The 17,703-nt window shown below is 38.6% G+C and overlaps 1 protein-coding gene across 3 annotated transcripts in view; it reads left to right on the top strand.

Moving 5' to 3' along the window:
* The window catches only part of ERMARD (ER membrane associated RNA degradation), a 1,319,361-nt gene that overhangs the window by 76,961 nt on the left and 1,224,697 nt on the right, over positions 1-17,703 (top strand). For all 3 annotated transcript variants that reach the window (XM_044067775.1, XM_044067770.1, XM_044067782.1), the window contains one exon: positions 2,914-3,088. In XM_044067775.1, the coding sequence (XP_043923710.1) occupies positions 2,914-3,088 (175 nt within the window). The remainder of the gene's footprint in view (positions 1-2,913; positions 3,089-17,703) is intronic.

The raw sequence follows: 17,703 nt of genomic DNA, 5'->3' as shown, positions 1-17,703 counted from the left end.
AATGTGACCTATAACCTGTACCATTCAATTGAAAAACAAACAAATTTGTTAGGGGAAAAAATAGAAAAAAAAAAAACGTACAAATGGTTAGAATTGCTGGAGCCATGTCAGACTCCAAACCAGTTACAAGTGGCGTCCCACAAGGCTTAGTCCTGGGACCGCTCTTGTTCGGTATATATTTCTCGGAGGTACAGGCCAACACGGAAGGACTGTGGCTGACCAGGTTCGCAGATGACTGCAAACTGGGCGCCATAATAGACTCTCCAGCCGACACAAGCATCCTCCAAAAGGGCCTCGTAGAAACAGACAACTGGTGCCAGAGCCAATGGGTGGCGAAAGCCAAACACACTCTGGCTAGGCTTATAAATGCCCTAGGGCAGATAGCCTAGTATGAACCTATGAACCTATAATACGCTGGTTGCATAAGTGTGCACACCCTTAAACTAATACTTTGTTGCATGTGCACATCCTTAAACTAATACTTTGTTGAAACACCTTTTGATTTAATTACAGCATTCAGTCTTCTTGGGTACACACCTGCCATCAATTAAAGAGACTCTGATTAACCCCAAATAAAGTTCAGCTGTCGTAGTAGGATTTTCCTGACATTTACTCAGTTGCCTGCTACAGCAAAAGCCATGGTTCGCAGAGAGCTTACAAAGCATCAAAGGGATCTCATTGTTGAAAGTATCAGTCAGGAGAAGGGTACAAAAAAATTTCCACAGCATTGGATATACCATGCAACACAATGAAGACATTCATCAAAAAGTGGAGAAAATATAGGACAGCAGTGACATTGCAAAGAACTGTATGTCCCTTCAAAATTGATGAAAAGACAAGACAAAAACTGGTCAGGGAGGCTGCCAAGAGTTCTACATCAACACTGAAGGAGCTGCAGGAACTTCTAGCAAGTACTGGTTGTGTACTACATGTGACAGCAGTCTCCCGTATTCTCCATATGTCTGGACTATGGGGTAGGGTTGCAAGATGGAAGCCTTTTCTTACACAGAAAAACATCCAGGCCCAGCTAAAATTTGCAAAACAATATATCGTCTCCCAAAAGCATGTGGGAAAATGTGTTATGGTCTGATGAGACCAAGGCTGAACATTTTGGCCACAATTCCAAAAGGTACGTTTGGCGCAAAAACAACACTTCACATCATCAAAAGAACATCCCCATGGTTAAGCATGGTGGTGGCAGTATCATGCTTTGGGGTTGCTTTTCTTCAGCTGGAACTGGGGCTTTAGTCAAGGTGGAGGGAATTATGAACAGTTCCAAATACCAGTCACTTTTGGCTCAAAACCTTCAGGCATCTGCTAGAAAGCTGAAGATGAAGAGGAATTTTACCTTTCAACAAGACAATGACCCCAAGCATACATCCAAATCGACAAAAGAATGGCTTTACCAGAAGAAAGTTAAAGTTTTGTAGTGGCTCAGCCAGAGCCCAGACCTAAATCCAAGAGAACATCTGTGAGGTGACTGGAAGAAGGCTGTGCACAAGAGATGCCCTTGCAATTTGAAAGATTTGGAGCACTTTTGCAAGGAAGAGTGGGCAACTATTGCCAAGTCAAGATGTGCCATGCTGATAGACTCCTACTCAAGAAGACTGAATGCTGTAATTTAATCAAAAGGTGCTTCAACAAAGTACTAGTTTATGGGTGTGCACACTAATGCAACCAGCTTATTGTACTTTTTTATTTTTTATATTTTTCCCTTAACAGATTTGTTTTTCAATTGAATTGTACAGGTTATAGGTCACATTAAAGGTGGAAAAAGTTTTGGAATGATTTATTGTGGTCTCATTTTTTATATCATAAAAACCTGGCATTTTAACAGAGGTGTGTTCATAGGTTGATACTAGGCTATCTGCCCTAGGGCATTTATAAGCCTAGCCAGAGTGTGTTTGGCTTTCGCCACCCTTTTAGATTAGTTGACTGTGCCTCTGTATAGTAGGTCACAGAAGGTAGCCCTTTTAAGGTTAGTTTACTGTACCTCTGTCAAGCAGGGACACAGAAGAGATCCCAGGGGTAAACTTACGATTTGGTGTAAACTTTTTAGATCCACTGTAAGTTGTGCATGCACTGAAGGACTATGAAGAAAATGCATCTAACTGCTGTAGTAGCTGTTTTCATTCATGATTACTCTTTCTTTTTCATACTTGTAGAACTCGCAGATACAGGTCTAATACAATAAGGAGCCCTGAGTTTGATAGCGTAAGACAAAAAGCACCCCATTATTTAGCACAAACACTACAAAATCACTGTTTTGGGATGTTATAAATGCTTTTATATGTAAGCAGTTTAACAAAAGTAAATATAAAAATGAACTTTTTATACATTTAACAAATAAAGAGAAATAACATTGTTATTGAATGAATTGAATAAATATTTATGCACCAAATGTAGAGTTTTGTTTTTGTTTAAAAAAAGTTTTGTTTTCGTTTTAAAAAAAACAGTGCAACTAGAAGGCCTGCAGCCTAACTAGGCTTGGTTAAGGCAAATGTAATCCCCTGTAGCCTTGGCTTTAGGATTTTCCTGTTGCTTTTCTTGCTTAGCAGTAACCCCCACGGTAATGCTAGACTTTTTATATTCTGCGTTAAAACAGGGTAAATCTGGCTATATATACATGTATTATATATATATTTATATATATATATATATATATATATATATATATATATATATATATATATATATAGCTATATATACACACACACACACACACACACACACACACACACACACAAACACATTTGTACATACAGATATGCACTGACAAAAATATCTTACAATAAAACTGCAAGCATTAGTTGTATGAGCTTTTGATTTTAAAATGCATCAATGTGTATTGGGAAAGAAATTCAGAATTTATTTGACTAATATAATTCTTTATTCCATTTTATTTTACTTTAGATGCTGGCATCAGAAGAAATAACAAGCTGTTTGTCTCCAGATGTGTATTCCATGGTTTGTAAGCTTGGGCAAGAGGAAGAAGAAGATGAGCGTTTGGATATTTACACACTCATAACAGAAGATGGAAAACTCCTTTGGGTGAATTTTGCAAATTATGTATGTTACCACTCACCAGGTAAGTTTGTAATAATTGAATGCTTGCTGCCATATAATGCAATTTTGGTACTTACAAAATCATATAGTGTCTGTTAGGTTTTACAGTTTTTAAAATTTAAGTTATAGAAAGTAGCACATTAGTCATTGAAACAAGTGCCTACTTGTCTTGCAGAATGGCTCACGGTAGTTTTTTTCTGTAAGAGTCATGAGTAAGGATAATGAAACATCTAATTGTCCTTTAAAAAAGGGAAAGAATGATTTTTTGTAACTAACAATCATGAGTATCCATTATGATTAACAACTGATATGTTCTAAAGAGTAATAGTATAGATAAAAATACATTTTTTAAGAGCCTTTGGCCGATTACAGTTCACTGCTGTTATTATTATAGCATATGAACAAATATTTATTTATTTTGTTGATCAGGGTAGTCTGACTGGACAGTGGTAGGTCAGTTTCAGTAGAGGCATGAGGAGAAATCCTGCAGTTACAAAATAGACAGTTTTATACAAGAGAGAAAAATGTAAAGCTTAAAGTTACAGTATGGACATATAATAACCGAAAGGCAGCTATACTGGAGAGAAATATGATGATGATTTTCTACTCTGGGTACTTTTTCAATGAAAGCAAGATATTCCTGTTGAAAAGTGGAACTGTACAGAGATAACATTAAGGAGAAATTGTCTCAGTAATAATAAAACACAGCAAGAAAAGTGTTTTAGGTTAATAAAACTCCCTTTCACAATTCAAAAATGGAGATTGTTGCAGGACTTAAAAATGTTTGGAGAGTTTATAATAGAAAGGCCAGCATAAGAAGAGTGGCAGTGTAGAGTTGCTAGCACTGCTGCTTTAAAGGTCTTTACTGTCCAGTTAATTTTTCATCTGGGATGCCTGATCTATGTAAGTTGATATGTTTTGGGATCAATATTATGATCTATTGATTTTTTTGAGAAACTTGACTGCAGTTACACTGTGGTTGACCTTTTTTTTTTTTTTTTTTTTTTGCTTATTAGTGTTGTTTTTCAGTAATGTTAGGCACTTAATTTTATTATTATTATGGGCTGTAATTAATTTCCATATTTTTCTACAAGTGTCAGTAGCACAAGGGGTAGCACACTCACCTTTGATACATAAGGCTATGGGTTCTATTCCCAGATCAGGTATTTGGATTGCTGATACTACATTGCAGCAAAAGAAAGGGGCGCTGCATTCCTGAGTGTGCAGTCCTTTGGATGAGATGTTAAACTAAAGTCCCATTTGCTTGAGATGGTAATATCTGAGGTGAATGTAAAAGATCTCTTGGCACCTAGTGCAAAGAGTGTGGGAAGTTCCCCGATGCCCTGTAGTTAAATGTCTTCTTGTAGTATAAATTCCACCTTGGGTTTTCCCTGAAAAGAGGCCACTAGCCTAGTAGGGCTAACTTGGTCAACAAAGGATAAATTAGTAAAAATAAAGGTATTGTGTAATAAATCTGTTATTCATGCCTGTTACTTATCTTAATGTTTATGTATAATGTTACTGGATCTTGTGCTGGCTTTTTCCACTATAGTTCTAGATGTAGGTTTTTAAGTAGAGTAGGGTCAATCATTATTTTATATACCTATCTTGGGTTCTTTTGAAGAAGTCTATAAGACACAGGAAGATGTATTTGGTAAAGAAAATAAGAAATAAGTTAAAAGTATTGAATCAAGAAATATAGATGTGAATTTAGTAGATAAGAAAGATTGTAACAGAGATTGTGGAGGGCAGTACCGTCAAAGATGTATATGCTTTGGAAAGGGAATGATACATTCAAGTATAAGTAACATAATCAGTATGCAAAGGCAGCAATAAAAGTAATAAGTCATGTTGTAGAGACAAAGTATATGACAGACATATGGACAATGTAGGCAGAACAGGTGTTACATGCAGATTGTGTTGGATGAATAGAATGAGTAAGAAGTAAACAGTAACAAAAGAAAAAGACTGGACAGTCTTTAGGATAAAAATAACCACTTATTTGAAGGCAAATGGAAGCTAAAGAACTGTCAAGACAAAGTATGCATAGACTCCAGTTAACTCCTATAATCCAGGTCCAAAGAAGAACGACTTTAACTTTATTAGAGGGTTTAAACCTAAGCACTTTTATGTAGGTGTACTAAAGCATAATGAACAGTACAGTGAAATAAAGTGCAGTATATGGGAAATGTGACACAATATTCAGCGTGAAAGTATTTAGTTATATTATATTACAGTACTGAATACAAATCACTGTAGTTACAGTTTCCAAATAATCTTCTAAAGTGAAGAATCTTCACAATTCAGACTATTTATACAGATGGTAAACAGACCAAAAATTTAGCCTTAGATCTTCAGAATCTTTGCATTTGCAAGTGCCAGAAATTTCCAAAACAGCTCAGAAATGCTAAACAATTAAATGTACACATCACAAAAGTAGTCTTCTAATTTCACTGCAGTAATAAAAAGACCACATGCGGTCTAACTACCAAAAGATACAGCACTGTTCCATAATGGCAACCGTATGACAGCTGATGCATCGAGGTAGCCATCAAACACGTAGACACTATAACAAAAAAGTTACTATCTCAGTCATTTGTTAGACACACATAATTCAGAAACTGTCTACTGCACTAATAAAGAAGAGAGTAACTTTCAACATAAAACATATCAAAAAAGCTGGATGATATTGAAGAAAATGTTGAAGCACAAGAAATATCTGTCTCTGTAAAAGTAACTACTGGCAGGTCACCTGCTATACTGGTCCCTTAGAGAACTGTAGTGCCTTAGACGAGCTGAAATAGGATGGCTTCTCCAGTTAATGAAAAAGCCAGACACTTGTATCACCAAAACGCAATACATGCTGTTGAAATAACACTGATTTTAGATGTCCTGGCAAAGAATTTGCAGTTCCAGTATCCAACGTGAAGTGTACTGAGCATGCTTTTTCTATATTTGCTTCCAAAGTTTAGGAAATTCTGCCCAGAGGTATTAAATCATTAAAGTTTATCATTAATTTCTGCCTACAACTGAAATACTTCCTGCTCAACCAATCCAAAGGCAGATGTTTTAGAACCAGTACCATCACTTAATCTGTTCAACAAGACAGTTCAGCAGTGCTCTCTGCACTCTTACTGCTGCTATTTTTTTGAGCACCTCTACCCTTCATTACTCCCCACTTTAAGATTTTGGACTTACAGCAGCAGTCACACATCCAAGCAAATTAAAGCTACAATACAACTTCACCTTCAACAACTTCTTACGTACACACATACACACCCTCCCAGATTCACCCAAGCTCAAATCTTCATACTGTCCTTCCTGGGCTACTCCAGGCGATAAGTACATCTGTAACACATTTACTGCCACCTCCTCCCACAAAGATCTACCTTCCATTTTTGCATCCTTCCTCCTCCACTTGGGCACAACAGTTCATTTTCCTAAAGCTTTCCTCACATGACTTTGTTTCCTTGCCCTCCCATCCTCACCAAATCCACACTTTCCCTTCTCCCCTGTTACATCCAGAAATCTCTCCCCTACCATTGGGCATTTAGATATTTACATGGCTTGGCTGTTTAAATCATTAAGTATGATCTAAAGAGTTGGTGACAGTGATCTCATGCTTGTTTAATTGATCCAGTTGTACGGTCACAAAAGATAAAGAAATGCATGTTAAAACAGGAGAGGCTATTTACCACTTCCAAATGTCCCAAAATATTCACACCGTTGTCATGTATAACATAAGTGCAACAAAATTATTTTGCAGTGAGTTCTTTGCACTTCATGCCATGAAATTAGCCCTAGTGGCACTACATTGTTTAATTTAGCCCACAGCTACTACAAAAAAGCTTGCATTACTATTATTCAAGGTTCTTGAACTGTGCTTATTGCGGTCACCTTTTAACTCATGTTGCTTATATACCTAAATAGATATTGATACATAAGTAAACCATGCACACCTTAACTGATAACTATCATTATAGACTGTTGATCTTTTTTGTATGGCACCTTAATGTTTATGGACATCAGGCTTTATTTGAAGCTTTGTGTTTGTAAAGTATAGCCCAAAAATTCACTTATGCTGTGCTGATGAGGTCACTAAAAAGGCCAAAAGTGCATGTCCACAGCTGGTGGAGTTTGGCTTTATTGGCCTGAATGTACCCATAAAAACTTAAAAAGTAAAATGTCATGGGCATTCAGAAGCCATGTAGCAGAAACAATGTATGTCCTTATATGGTAATTACCATATATCCCATGGGCCTCCATTATAGGAGGTTTAAGGTATTACACTGTGAAAACTCTAGCTTTATTCTTTTGTTCTTGCAGTTTTTATTTTCTTTAAGCTCTGCAACTCTATCTCATTCAAATCAAGTTTTATTTTACACTGGACAGAATGGAAGATCAGCCTAATCGTCTTCCCCCTATCACCATCCTCATAGTACTATGTATCCTAAAGCAGTGTAGCAACTGCTTTATACTCAACAGATAGTGAATTCTTACTAAACACAAATAACTGTTTCTGAGAGGTGACAACATTTATTAGATATGAAGGCCTCACTCTCACAAAAAGCCCTGACTGTGAGCATTGCACTAATGCACCACACACACTGTGCTCCCAATCCGGACACACAGTATAATGTTATATGCTGATGCTGTTAAGAAATCCTTACTTAAGCCTCCTAGAGCCATAAGGATTAAGTGTCGGTAAAAAATCAAACATTATATGACATAATATCTTACCTTTAACAAACAGTCATAAGATAAAGGACATCAGTTTCAGTACACAAGACCATTCCACAAACAAAAAGTTTATTGGCGACTCCTTAGTGAGGCATGCAGGTGCCCCATTCACTTAGTCTGGGCAAAGGGTGGCAGTGAGTTGATTTGTGCCAGGATCTCAGTCATCTCAAGAGCTCTTAGGACTTTTGTTCCAGACAGTAGTAATTGCACTGTGGTAGTTTTGCATATGGGGGTAATGACGTGGGGAGATAAAACCCTGAGGGAGATAAATAGAGGAGGTTAGAATGGATTGAAAAGAGAGATTGGATAAGTAATTCACAAAGAAACAATGAGAGGATATTTGTGTGTCTCCCAAATATGGAACAAAATCTAGATTTAGGATTTTTGCTTGGAAATGTTTACATAGATATTTTTTTACCCCAAGTTAGATTTTAGAGAATTTTTTCTCAGGTAGACAGCGAATGTTGGAGGTGTGACGGGAAAGAAAGAGGTACTTGGGGACATACATTTTGGGAGTGTGGTGGGTTGGCGGACTTCAAGAATTCCCTGTGGGATGCACTGTTGGAGATGCTGATTGGGCGGATTGGTGTGAAGAGGGAGATTATTTTTCTGAACTATGATACAGAATCAGAATTGCCTTGACATGGTAAGGCCTTGCTGTGTCTAATTATGGTGGCTGCCAAAAAATCGATTACTAGAAAGTGGAAATCAAAATCCAAGCTATCTATATTAGAAGTAATATAGTAACAGAGATAAAACAACTAGAACTGAGAAAAGGGTAGGAACAAACTACATAGGAAAAAAATGAGAATTGTGGGAACAATATATACAGGGGAGGAACAAGGTTTAAAAGAAGACGGGGTTTAATTGAGCTATGTAATGTTTGGCTGAAAATGATTGGGTAGATTATAAGTGATGTATAATGTTTGCAACTGGGAGCGTGTCCAGTATTGTTTGTGATGTAAAATGCTTGCAACTAGGATTGTGTCGGTGTGGTTTGTTTTCATTTATATAACTGTGTGATTGTTTGTCATAAGTGATATTTTAGTAAAGATGTTTCTTGTTAAAAAAAAAAAAAAGAGGGTGAGGAACTGAATCATTTATGTAATGTTGCTTAGGTTATATGATGTATAGCAATGTATGTGAAGTATAATGTTCATTAATGTTAATTTGTTAATACAGTTTGATTAATTTTGTATAAATGTAAATTTGCCTATGTCACAAGTGATAATTCAGTAAAGGTGTTTAAAAAAACTGAGGGAGATAGAGAGGCATGTCCGAACTGTCTGTGCATGTCACAAATGCAGGCAAGATCCTGATACTGACGAATCCTCCCTTCTCAAATAATGATGCCAGAAAAAAGATGGCGATTGGCTTCAACAGCTGACAAAATAATTGATGTCAATTGCACTGGAATGTCAATATGGAAAATAGTGTTACTATCTGGTGTGGGAATAGAACACACAGCCTTCTGTACTAAAGGTGAATGCACTACCTATTAAGCTACTGAGAATGAAATGCCTTGATCAAATCAAGGCTATGTGTAGAGTGTAACCAGTCTTGATAGCTTGTGTTACCTCCTCTAAGAATTTGATCTACCTTTTACAAAACTAAATTGCAGTGGATCTAGCTTGATGAGACTTTTAATGTCTATGTTAATCAAGTCTAATATAATGTGTGTTCCATGGCCTTGCATTTGAGACTTGTCAAGCTGATGGGTTTGTAGCTCCAAGTGTTACCACCTTTATGGAGTTACATCACTGTTGCTGTATGCCATACTTCCTGGTCCTTGGATCCTGTAGGGAGCCAAGCTTCGGTTAAATAACTTATGGAAAGGTTTTGCCAGGGGCTTAGGTTAAATGGCTTATAGAAAGGTTCTGCCAGTGCCAGGGGCTCAGGTTAAATAATTTATGGAGAGGTTCTGCCAAGGGCACAGGTTTAATAACTTAAGGAGAAGTTCTGTCAGGGCATGTTTAGTACTGTTTAAAAAAAACAGCCTGGTTATGTTATCTGGTCCCATGAAGGAAGTAGTCTTAGTCTTGGATAGCACTTTCTGTCCATGTTCTTTAGTGAAGATGGAGTGTTTGAAAGATACAGGGATCATAAGGCTTATAGTCACCTCAGGAGTGAAATTTGTGCTACAGTTATTTGGCAGTATACTGGCAATATCTGCTGGGTTTGAGTATGTTTTGCTGTTTAGTATGAGTTTTGTAAATTGTCGAATATTATTTCTTAGTTTTCTAACATAACTAAAGAAGGATTTGTAATTGTTCTTAGCTTTAGATTCCAACCTGCCGTAGAATATCTAAATTCTTTTTTTTTTATTCCTTAGTCAAATTCATAATATTTTCTTGACTTGGGATATTATATATGTTGGTGGATCACCAGGGTGGTTTGCCTTTAAATTTCCCATTGTATTTGGATCCAGATAGGACTGCCAAGTGTATACATTTATTTATGTGAGTATAAAACTCCTTTACAAATCTCCCTCTGATGAGGCAGTGTCTGGCGTGATGTTGCTATAACTGAATTATGAGACTTCATCACAGAATTTGAAAAGATTTGTGTGCTTGAAGTCTCTGAATTCTAATATATTAGTTTCAGGGGGTTTAGATAGTTTGTCCACCTAAGCTAGTTACTTCCTTGATAAAACATTACTAAGAGCTGGCCGAGTAGTTAAGGATCTGGGAATGTATAGACAGCAATCTGTCATTTGACCAAAATGCAGACAAGATGGTAAGAAAATCATTGTATGTCCCCCAGTTCATAATCAAGGGTGTGGCATTCAGGTCCACGAAAATAATACCACTCTACTCTGCTCTTATCAGACCCATCACTGAGTACAGTGTCCCCTCTGCATGCACCTAGTCAGGCATTTGCAACAGCCTCAAAGGTTCCTCACCACAAGAATCCAAGGTATGAATACTCTGTCTTACACAGATCGCCTTAATGTCCTTTCTCTGTACTCCATCTCCTATAGGTTACTGAGAGGCGATCTATGTCTGGCATATATGACGTCCTTGGATCCTGCTCTGATAGATCTGTTGCACACCTGCAAGACAGCAGAAACAATAGATTCAAGGACATAACATAAGTAGAACCTGCTGGAGGGACTGATATGTGTCTCAAAGGATCCTTGATCTGTGGAATAAATGCACCATCTATATGAAGCAGAGTTCATCCGTGACCCTTTTCAAAAGAAATCTTGATCATTGGATGGAAATCACAAATTCACCCTTGGCCTGGCTCCAACGTCTCTGATGGACAGCAGTTGACATTAAGTAAATTAATCCTCAACTAACATACCTGCAGACACATAACCCTTAGCTACCTTCTTTTACTAACATACCCCATCATGTAGGCGACCAAGAAACTCTGGGACAAAACTGAGTTGGGTTGTAGAGCTAGGCGTGTGAAGACCCTGGTGGTCATTAGGTTAGTATGAACCTATGAGGGCAGAGTTTACTAGCTTAAGGCAAGACTTAATTAGAGGGGAAATTAATAGTGAAGTGTTGCTTAATGGTGGTTAAGAATATTTTGTCCTTTAGTTTGGCTAATTGTCTGGGTCACTAACATTTTATTTGGAGGTGCAGGTACTGTAGTTAATAGATGAGTAGTTAAAATCACTAAGAATGACAGAGTCCTTATTTATGGGAAGTTCATCCATGATGTGTATGAATCTGACATGAATTTCTGGGGTTGTGGAGGTTATCATGTAACAAGCAATAAACGTATAGTTGATTTTGTTTACTGTGATTTGGAGTTTGATAAGTTCCATTTGTCTGTGTCTAGGAACTTGTCCAGAGGTGATATGGTCTTTGACAAATATGGACATACCATCACAATTGCCATTCGGTCTGAAGGCATGGTAGGCACTAAACCCAGGTTAAGAGGGTGTGCTTTCTGGGCATTTGAACTATGTTTCAGCGACTACACATATATGGATGTAGGAGTTTCTCAAGGCTGGACAGCTTGTTGTTTGCACTTCCGGCATTGAGAAGAACCACTTTAATTTGATCCTGCTTTGATATTGATATTTTGCTACTGTGAAATGTTCATTAACTAAATTTTGCCTAAAAATGCACTAAGGGGGTAACAAAGACTTTAGCCAGTGTGCTTAAGCCTTTGAATGAGAGGTGTAGACCATCCCTTACAAAACAGGTAGGACTCTCTTATTCCATACTGACATGTACTGGATACCCCTTGAAAACACCAATTATTTAGACAATTGTTGAAGACAATAATCATTTCTTTGTATTCTGACATCATTTGTGGAGAAGGGAGGATTCCAGTCAGCATCAGGGTCTTGCCTGAACCTGGGAAATGAACAGAGATCTCAGACATGTTTGTCTGCATTTCCCTCATAATCTTTCACAAGTCATTCACCCCATATCCACGACTCTGTGTTGCAGTCATGTTTGTCTTGTGCAATAATCTGAGATCCTGTCACCTGAGACATCTCACTGTGACCCTTTCTTTGTCTGACCTAGTGAACGGGAAATCTGTGTATCTCACTATGGAGTAGCCAGTCACCAAAACATCTTTTGCGTGTGGACTTGTCTGGTGTACTGGAATTGAAGCTTGTTGTCTCATTTTGATTTTTTGTTAAAGGAAAGATATTATTTGATGTGATGTTTGATTTTCATTTTCACTGTGACTTAATCCTCATGAATCTCAGAGGCTTGGGTAAGGATTTCTTTACATTGTCAGAATATGATATGTTATGTGTCAGGATTATACATATAGCATGTGGTGTGTTAGTGCTATACTCACAATCTGTATTTGTTTTTGTGATCGTGAAAGTTCCATAGTCCATAAATATTTGCAATTCTCACAGAGTTATTTGTATTTATTAAGGGTTCATTATCTATATGCATAAGACAGTTGCTGCACTGCTTTGGGATGCCTGTTGCTATGAGTCTGACAACAGAGGGGGAGACAAGTAGGCCGATCTTTCATTTTGGCCACTCTAAAGCAAGTGATCGAGCAGTTGGTGCAGAGGATCATGTTGCAGGCTATAGTCTCTGTGGTACAGTGTTTGATTCCCCCAGCCCTCAGTTGCCTGCTCTGCAATCATGAGTAAGTCACTTTACCAGCCATTTCTCCTGGTTACACTTAAAAAGGGACTGAGTGTCCAGTTGGCCTATCTAGTTAACATATTAGTGTTATTACTAAAGTTGCAGGTTGGCATAATTTTTAAGGTGTACACCTCACAAACAAAAAGTACAGAGTTTGATTCTCACCAAGGGAAAATTAGCTAAGACTAAAAATGACTCCTAAAGAGCAATTATTTAAGGTTGTGGCTTGATATAATGGTTTAGGTGTTTATTCTCATCTTTGAAAAGGAAATGGGCTAGGCTTAAAAAGGCCTAAAAGGCAGCTAGCCTAGTACTTATGAAGCTATGAACTTGATTTGATTTAAGAGAGTTGCAGAGCTTAAATAAAATTAGACAGTTACAGTCAGTTATAATAGTTATTGCTTAAGTGGTAGGAAGTACAGCTACGTGTGAAATCTGTTTAAGTAAACATGTAACTTTGGTTTAAATACAGCTATGATAAGCGCAGCTCAGGAGCTTTACGTAATGATAATGTTGAGCTCATTTGTTACAGCTGTAGGCTAAGTTGCACAATGTAGTGCCACTATGGGCAGCAGTGAGCTACTTTTAAGGGTGTTTGTATCTCTGCCCTGAGTGTTAAGTAGCTGTGTGCAACTTACTGCACCTGTACATAGTAAGATCCTGTTTATTAATAGGATTTATGCAGTAGGTTATATTAGGAAAAGCTAGAACTTAAAGTGCCTCCCTCTGTGGAGTGCACTTCACACAATATAAAATAAACAGGTAAAATGAAAGAACCAATGAAAAACACCTAATCTCTAACCAATAGTGTTTCTTTCCCAGAACTCCAGCAGTTGGCCTCATGCCACTTGAGTAACCACTGCAAGTTCAAGATGACTTGCACATGGCCAAAACAAGTAATTTGCTGTACGTGTGTGTGTGTGTGTGTGTGTGTGTGTGTGTGTGTGTGTGTGTGTGTGTGTGTGTGTGTGTGTGTGTGTGTGTGTGTGTTCTTACTTATGCGATAGTGGCAAGGTCACAAACAAAGTCCAAAACATGAGGTGCAGGGTTTGAGTCTCACAAGGGATAATTGGCTAGGCTTAAAATGACTCACAAGGGCAGTTAGCCTAGTACTAATATATGAACCTATGAATCTATACCTGCTACTAGTGGGGTTTGGCTTTATTGGACTAAATGAACCCATAAAAGCTTCAAAAATGTCATGGGTATTCAGAAGCCACATAGCTAAAACACTAGTAGGCTCTTAAGGGATTATTTGCATATATCCCATGGGCTTCAACTACAAGAAGTTTATGTTCTTACACAATGAAGACTCTATCTTGGCTGAGACTTTCTTGCAGTTTTTTACTTAATGGTCTGTATAAACTTTTTTACCATTTGTGTGTGTGTGTGTGTGTTTGTGTCTGTGTATGTAAATAAGTGCCATGTGTTTAGTTGACAGCCAGAAGTGCAAGGTTGTTTGTGCAAGCAACCGGTTTATCAGACAGACGTTTTGTTGAATGCTTGTTTTTCTGAAAAAAGTAAGTGGGATGTAAACTAGGTGTGCCTGTTTTTGTGTGAACATGTGTGGATTAGGGTTAGGTAAGGGGATAGATTGAGTATCTGTGTGTCTGTGCATGATTATGAGTGTTTAGGGTTAGTTGGAGGATAGACTTAGTGTGTGTGTGTGTGTGTGTGTGTGTGTGTGTGTGTGTGTGTGTGTGTGTGTGTGTGTGTGTGTATACTGTGTATATTGTGTATCTGAGCGGTCTTACATAGCGGTAGTGTTATGAGAAGGGCATTTTAGAGTTAAGATGCACATTAGGAGTAGGATTAGGGCTAATACAGATTACTAAGGTGGAGTGGGGTACAAAGCCAGTGTTGTAGGGAGTTCTGCCTCTGACTATTCCTCTTTTTTTTTGACTAGCCCTCTCTTTTGACCTTACAGATGGAAACCTATGACTGTTCACTTTCTTCTCAGTAAAAACAGGCATTTGTCTTTTCTGTAGTGGGTGGAATATTTGACAAGGTTGCATACCATGCAGTGTGAGCTCTTCCCTCTTGATTTCTGTAGTTGCTTATTTCACTAACTGTGCAAATGGGTTTTTCTTGAAAGAACGTATAAAATAGAGCCAAGCAGTGTCAAGTCCACAAATTAAACTCAAAAATGAACACTGCAACGGCAGGGATCCACACCACGAAAATCGTTATTTAAACAAATGTACACAATTGAGCGCTTTCTTCCCTGCTACCAGGGATTTCATCAGATTCTGCTGAAATCCCTGGTAGCAGGGAAGAAAGCACTTAATCGTGAACATTTGTTTAAATAAAGATTTTCGTGGTGTGGATCCCTGCCGTTGCAGTGTTTATTTTTGAGTTTAATTTTTCTTGAAAGACTCAGTGAGATTTTTGCATCTCTTCAAGCAAAATTTAGATTTTAGTTCCTTTGGGAGTTTGAAGTTTTAACACTATATCATACAGCTGTTGTCTTCCCTGGCATTATTAGGGAGTATATTTTGTCTTCCCCGTTATTATTAGGAGTATATTAAGGACTGTGTCTTAGTAACTTGTCAGGCTGCTGTCACCTCACATTTTTGCTTGAGGAAATTTCAGGCCACAGAATATCTGTGCTTCTTTCCCTCAATTTCTGCAATGCCTATGTTAGCCTATTATAACACCCTGTGTTCAATTAAGTACTACAGCTAAAGGATACAGTACTTATCCAGACGTATCAGAATTTATGCCTGCGTTATCAGATAGGGTTTCTTAGCTCCATGAACACACACCACTTTTGCCTTTCTCTTTTCAGAAATATTTTGCCTGCAGACATACAGTTCCTTCATAAGTGTGACCATGCTCCAGACTCTAGTAATCCTTTAATTTCCATCCCATCCACTAGTACTCTACATTAAGCTAGATTTGTGGTAGCACAGAGACAGTATGCAGACTACATTCTAGTATTTATTTTAGCACACTCTCTGCCTGTGCAATTTTATTATAAACTTGTTGATGTTCTTCATCCCACATTGCTGCAGTCCTAACACTTGGGTAGTCCGCTGTCCCAGTCGGCCCGAATACCAAAGTATAAGGCTGACGTCGGTCAGGGCGCATTAGTCTGACGTCAGGGTACAAATGCGCATGACCGACGTCATATCCTCAGTCTTTTTTGCCGCATGGTCCGATGCAGAAGCAGTTTTGCAAGTGCAGGTTGGCGTTCTGAGATTTTCCGAAGTCGGAGTTTCAGACCGAATCCAAGTTGGCTAAGTACCCCGTTGGGGAATATTTTGGTTTTTTCTTGCCTCAGTATTTTACCGGATGTCAGAAAAAGTGAATAACTGTATTTCTTGTGGGAAACAGATACCTCATAGGGATTACCATACCTTGTGTATACCTTGCTTAGGGCCTGAGCACGACGTTGGCTGTCGCTCTTGTGCTAGATTTAACAAACGCACGATAAAGAGAAGATTAGATTGTGCCAGGTTAGTTTTTGGGAAGCGGTGTAATTATAAAATGCCGTCGGATGCTCCGATGCCCGCTTCGTCAAAAAAGCGCAAGGACAAAACAGCAAAGCCTAGGCTGGAAGAACCGTGCATAGCGGACGTCGGTTCTTTAGAGGGCTCGGTGGAGCCAGAGGTTCAGCCAGAAATTTCTTTGGAATCCCAGGGGGAGACTTTATTACTACAAGATGTGACCTCTCAGGAGGTAGGCCAGGCGGAAGGGGCTTCTCAGGTAGCTGTTCTTCCCTCCCTTCCTAAGGTGGTTAGGCCCTCCCCTGCTGTTTCCAAGGCTTCTCCCAGGGGCAGGCCAGGTTTGGTTTCATGTGTTACCCCTAGTTCTTCAGGGTCTGTACCTAAGAAGCATATGCTTAAGATGGCAGAAGATTTGATTACAATGATTAGAGGTTATATGCCCCCTCCTGATAAGAGGCCTAGGGTGGAACCTGAGCTTGGGAGTTTTGAGCAGTGTTCGGATGCTTCTGAGTCTTCGGCTGAAGACTTGCAGGAGTATTCCCTTACTCTGATTCTGATGTGGATGATTCTACTCCTTCTGCTTCTCCTCCTGAGGATTTTTCATTTTCAGAGACTCTTCATTCCATGAGGGAGCATTTTAAATGGGAAGGTCAGGATTTCTCTGATTCCAGGAAAAGGCTTAGGGAATTTTTGTTTCTTCCCAGCATAGGCCTTTAGCTATACCTCCTGTTCTAGATGTGGTGGAGGATGTTTTGCAGAGGCTTCTCTGAACCCTGATTCTTTGCCTCCTGCTCCAGTTAAGCCGGATAGATATTATAGGGTGCCTGAAGCTCATAAGTATCTTTTTAACAGTCCTAGGGCAGACCCAGAAACTGTTTCACAGGGGCCTAAAGGTGTTAAGGCTTCTGTTGTTAAAAATCCTGTTCCTCCGGATAAAGAGGCAAGGGCTTTGGATAGATGGGGAAAGAAAGTGTATACTTCTTCCACTTTGGCCATGAGAGCTTTGAATTGCCAGTTTCACATGTTGAAATATCAAAATTATCTCCTTTCACAATTAAAGTCTAAGGTAGATGCTTTGGCGGAAGGTATTGAGTGTAAAGAGTTGCAGGATTTAGTTCATGTTTCTGAACAGGTGGGTAAGCATTCTTTGCAATGTGGTTTTGATGCTGTGCAGGCCTCTTCGAGGGTGGCTGCCACTGGTTCGTTCTTCGCAGGCACGCCTGGCTGAGGGATCAGAATTTAGCTGAGCATGTGAAGACAAGGATTTTAGATGCTCCTTTACAATCTGATGTGTTGTTTGGTTCGCCTGTGGAAGCAGTTCTAAAGAAAATGGAAGACAAGGCTAAGTCTATGCAGACTGTTAAAGATTT

This window comes from Protopterus annectens, chromosome 1.part0 (genome assembly GCF_019279795.1).
Source record: "Protopterus annectens isolate FY-2018-M chromosome 1.part0, PAN1.0, whole genome shotgun sequence".
Taxonomy (NCBI): domain Eukaryota; kingdom Metazoa; phylum Chordata; order Ceratodontiformes; family Protopteridae; genus Protopterus; species Protopterus annectens.
The sequence above is the reverse complement of the archived record's forward strand: the minus strand, read 5'-3'. Positions and strand labels throughout refer to the sequence as shown.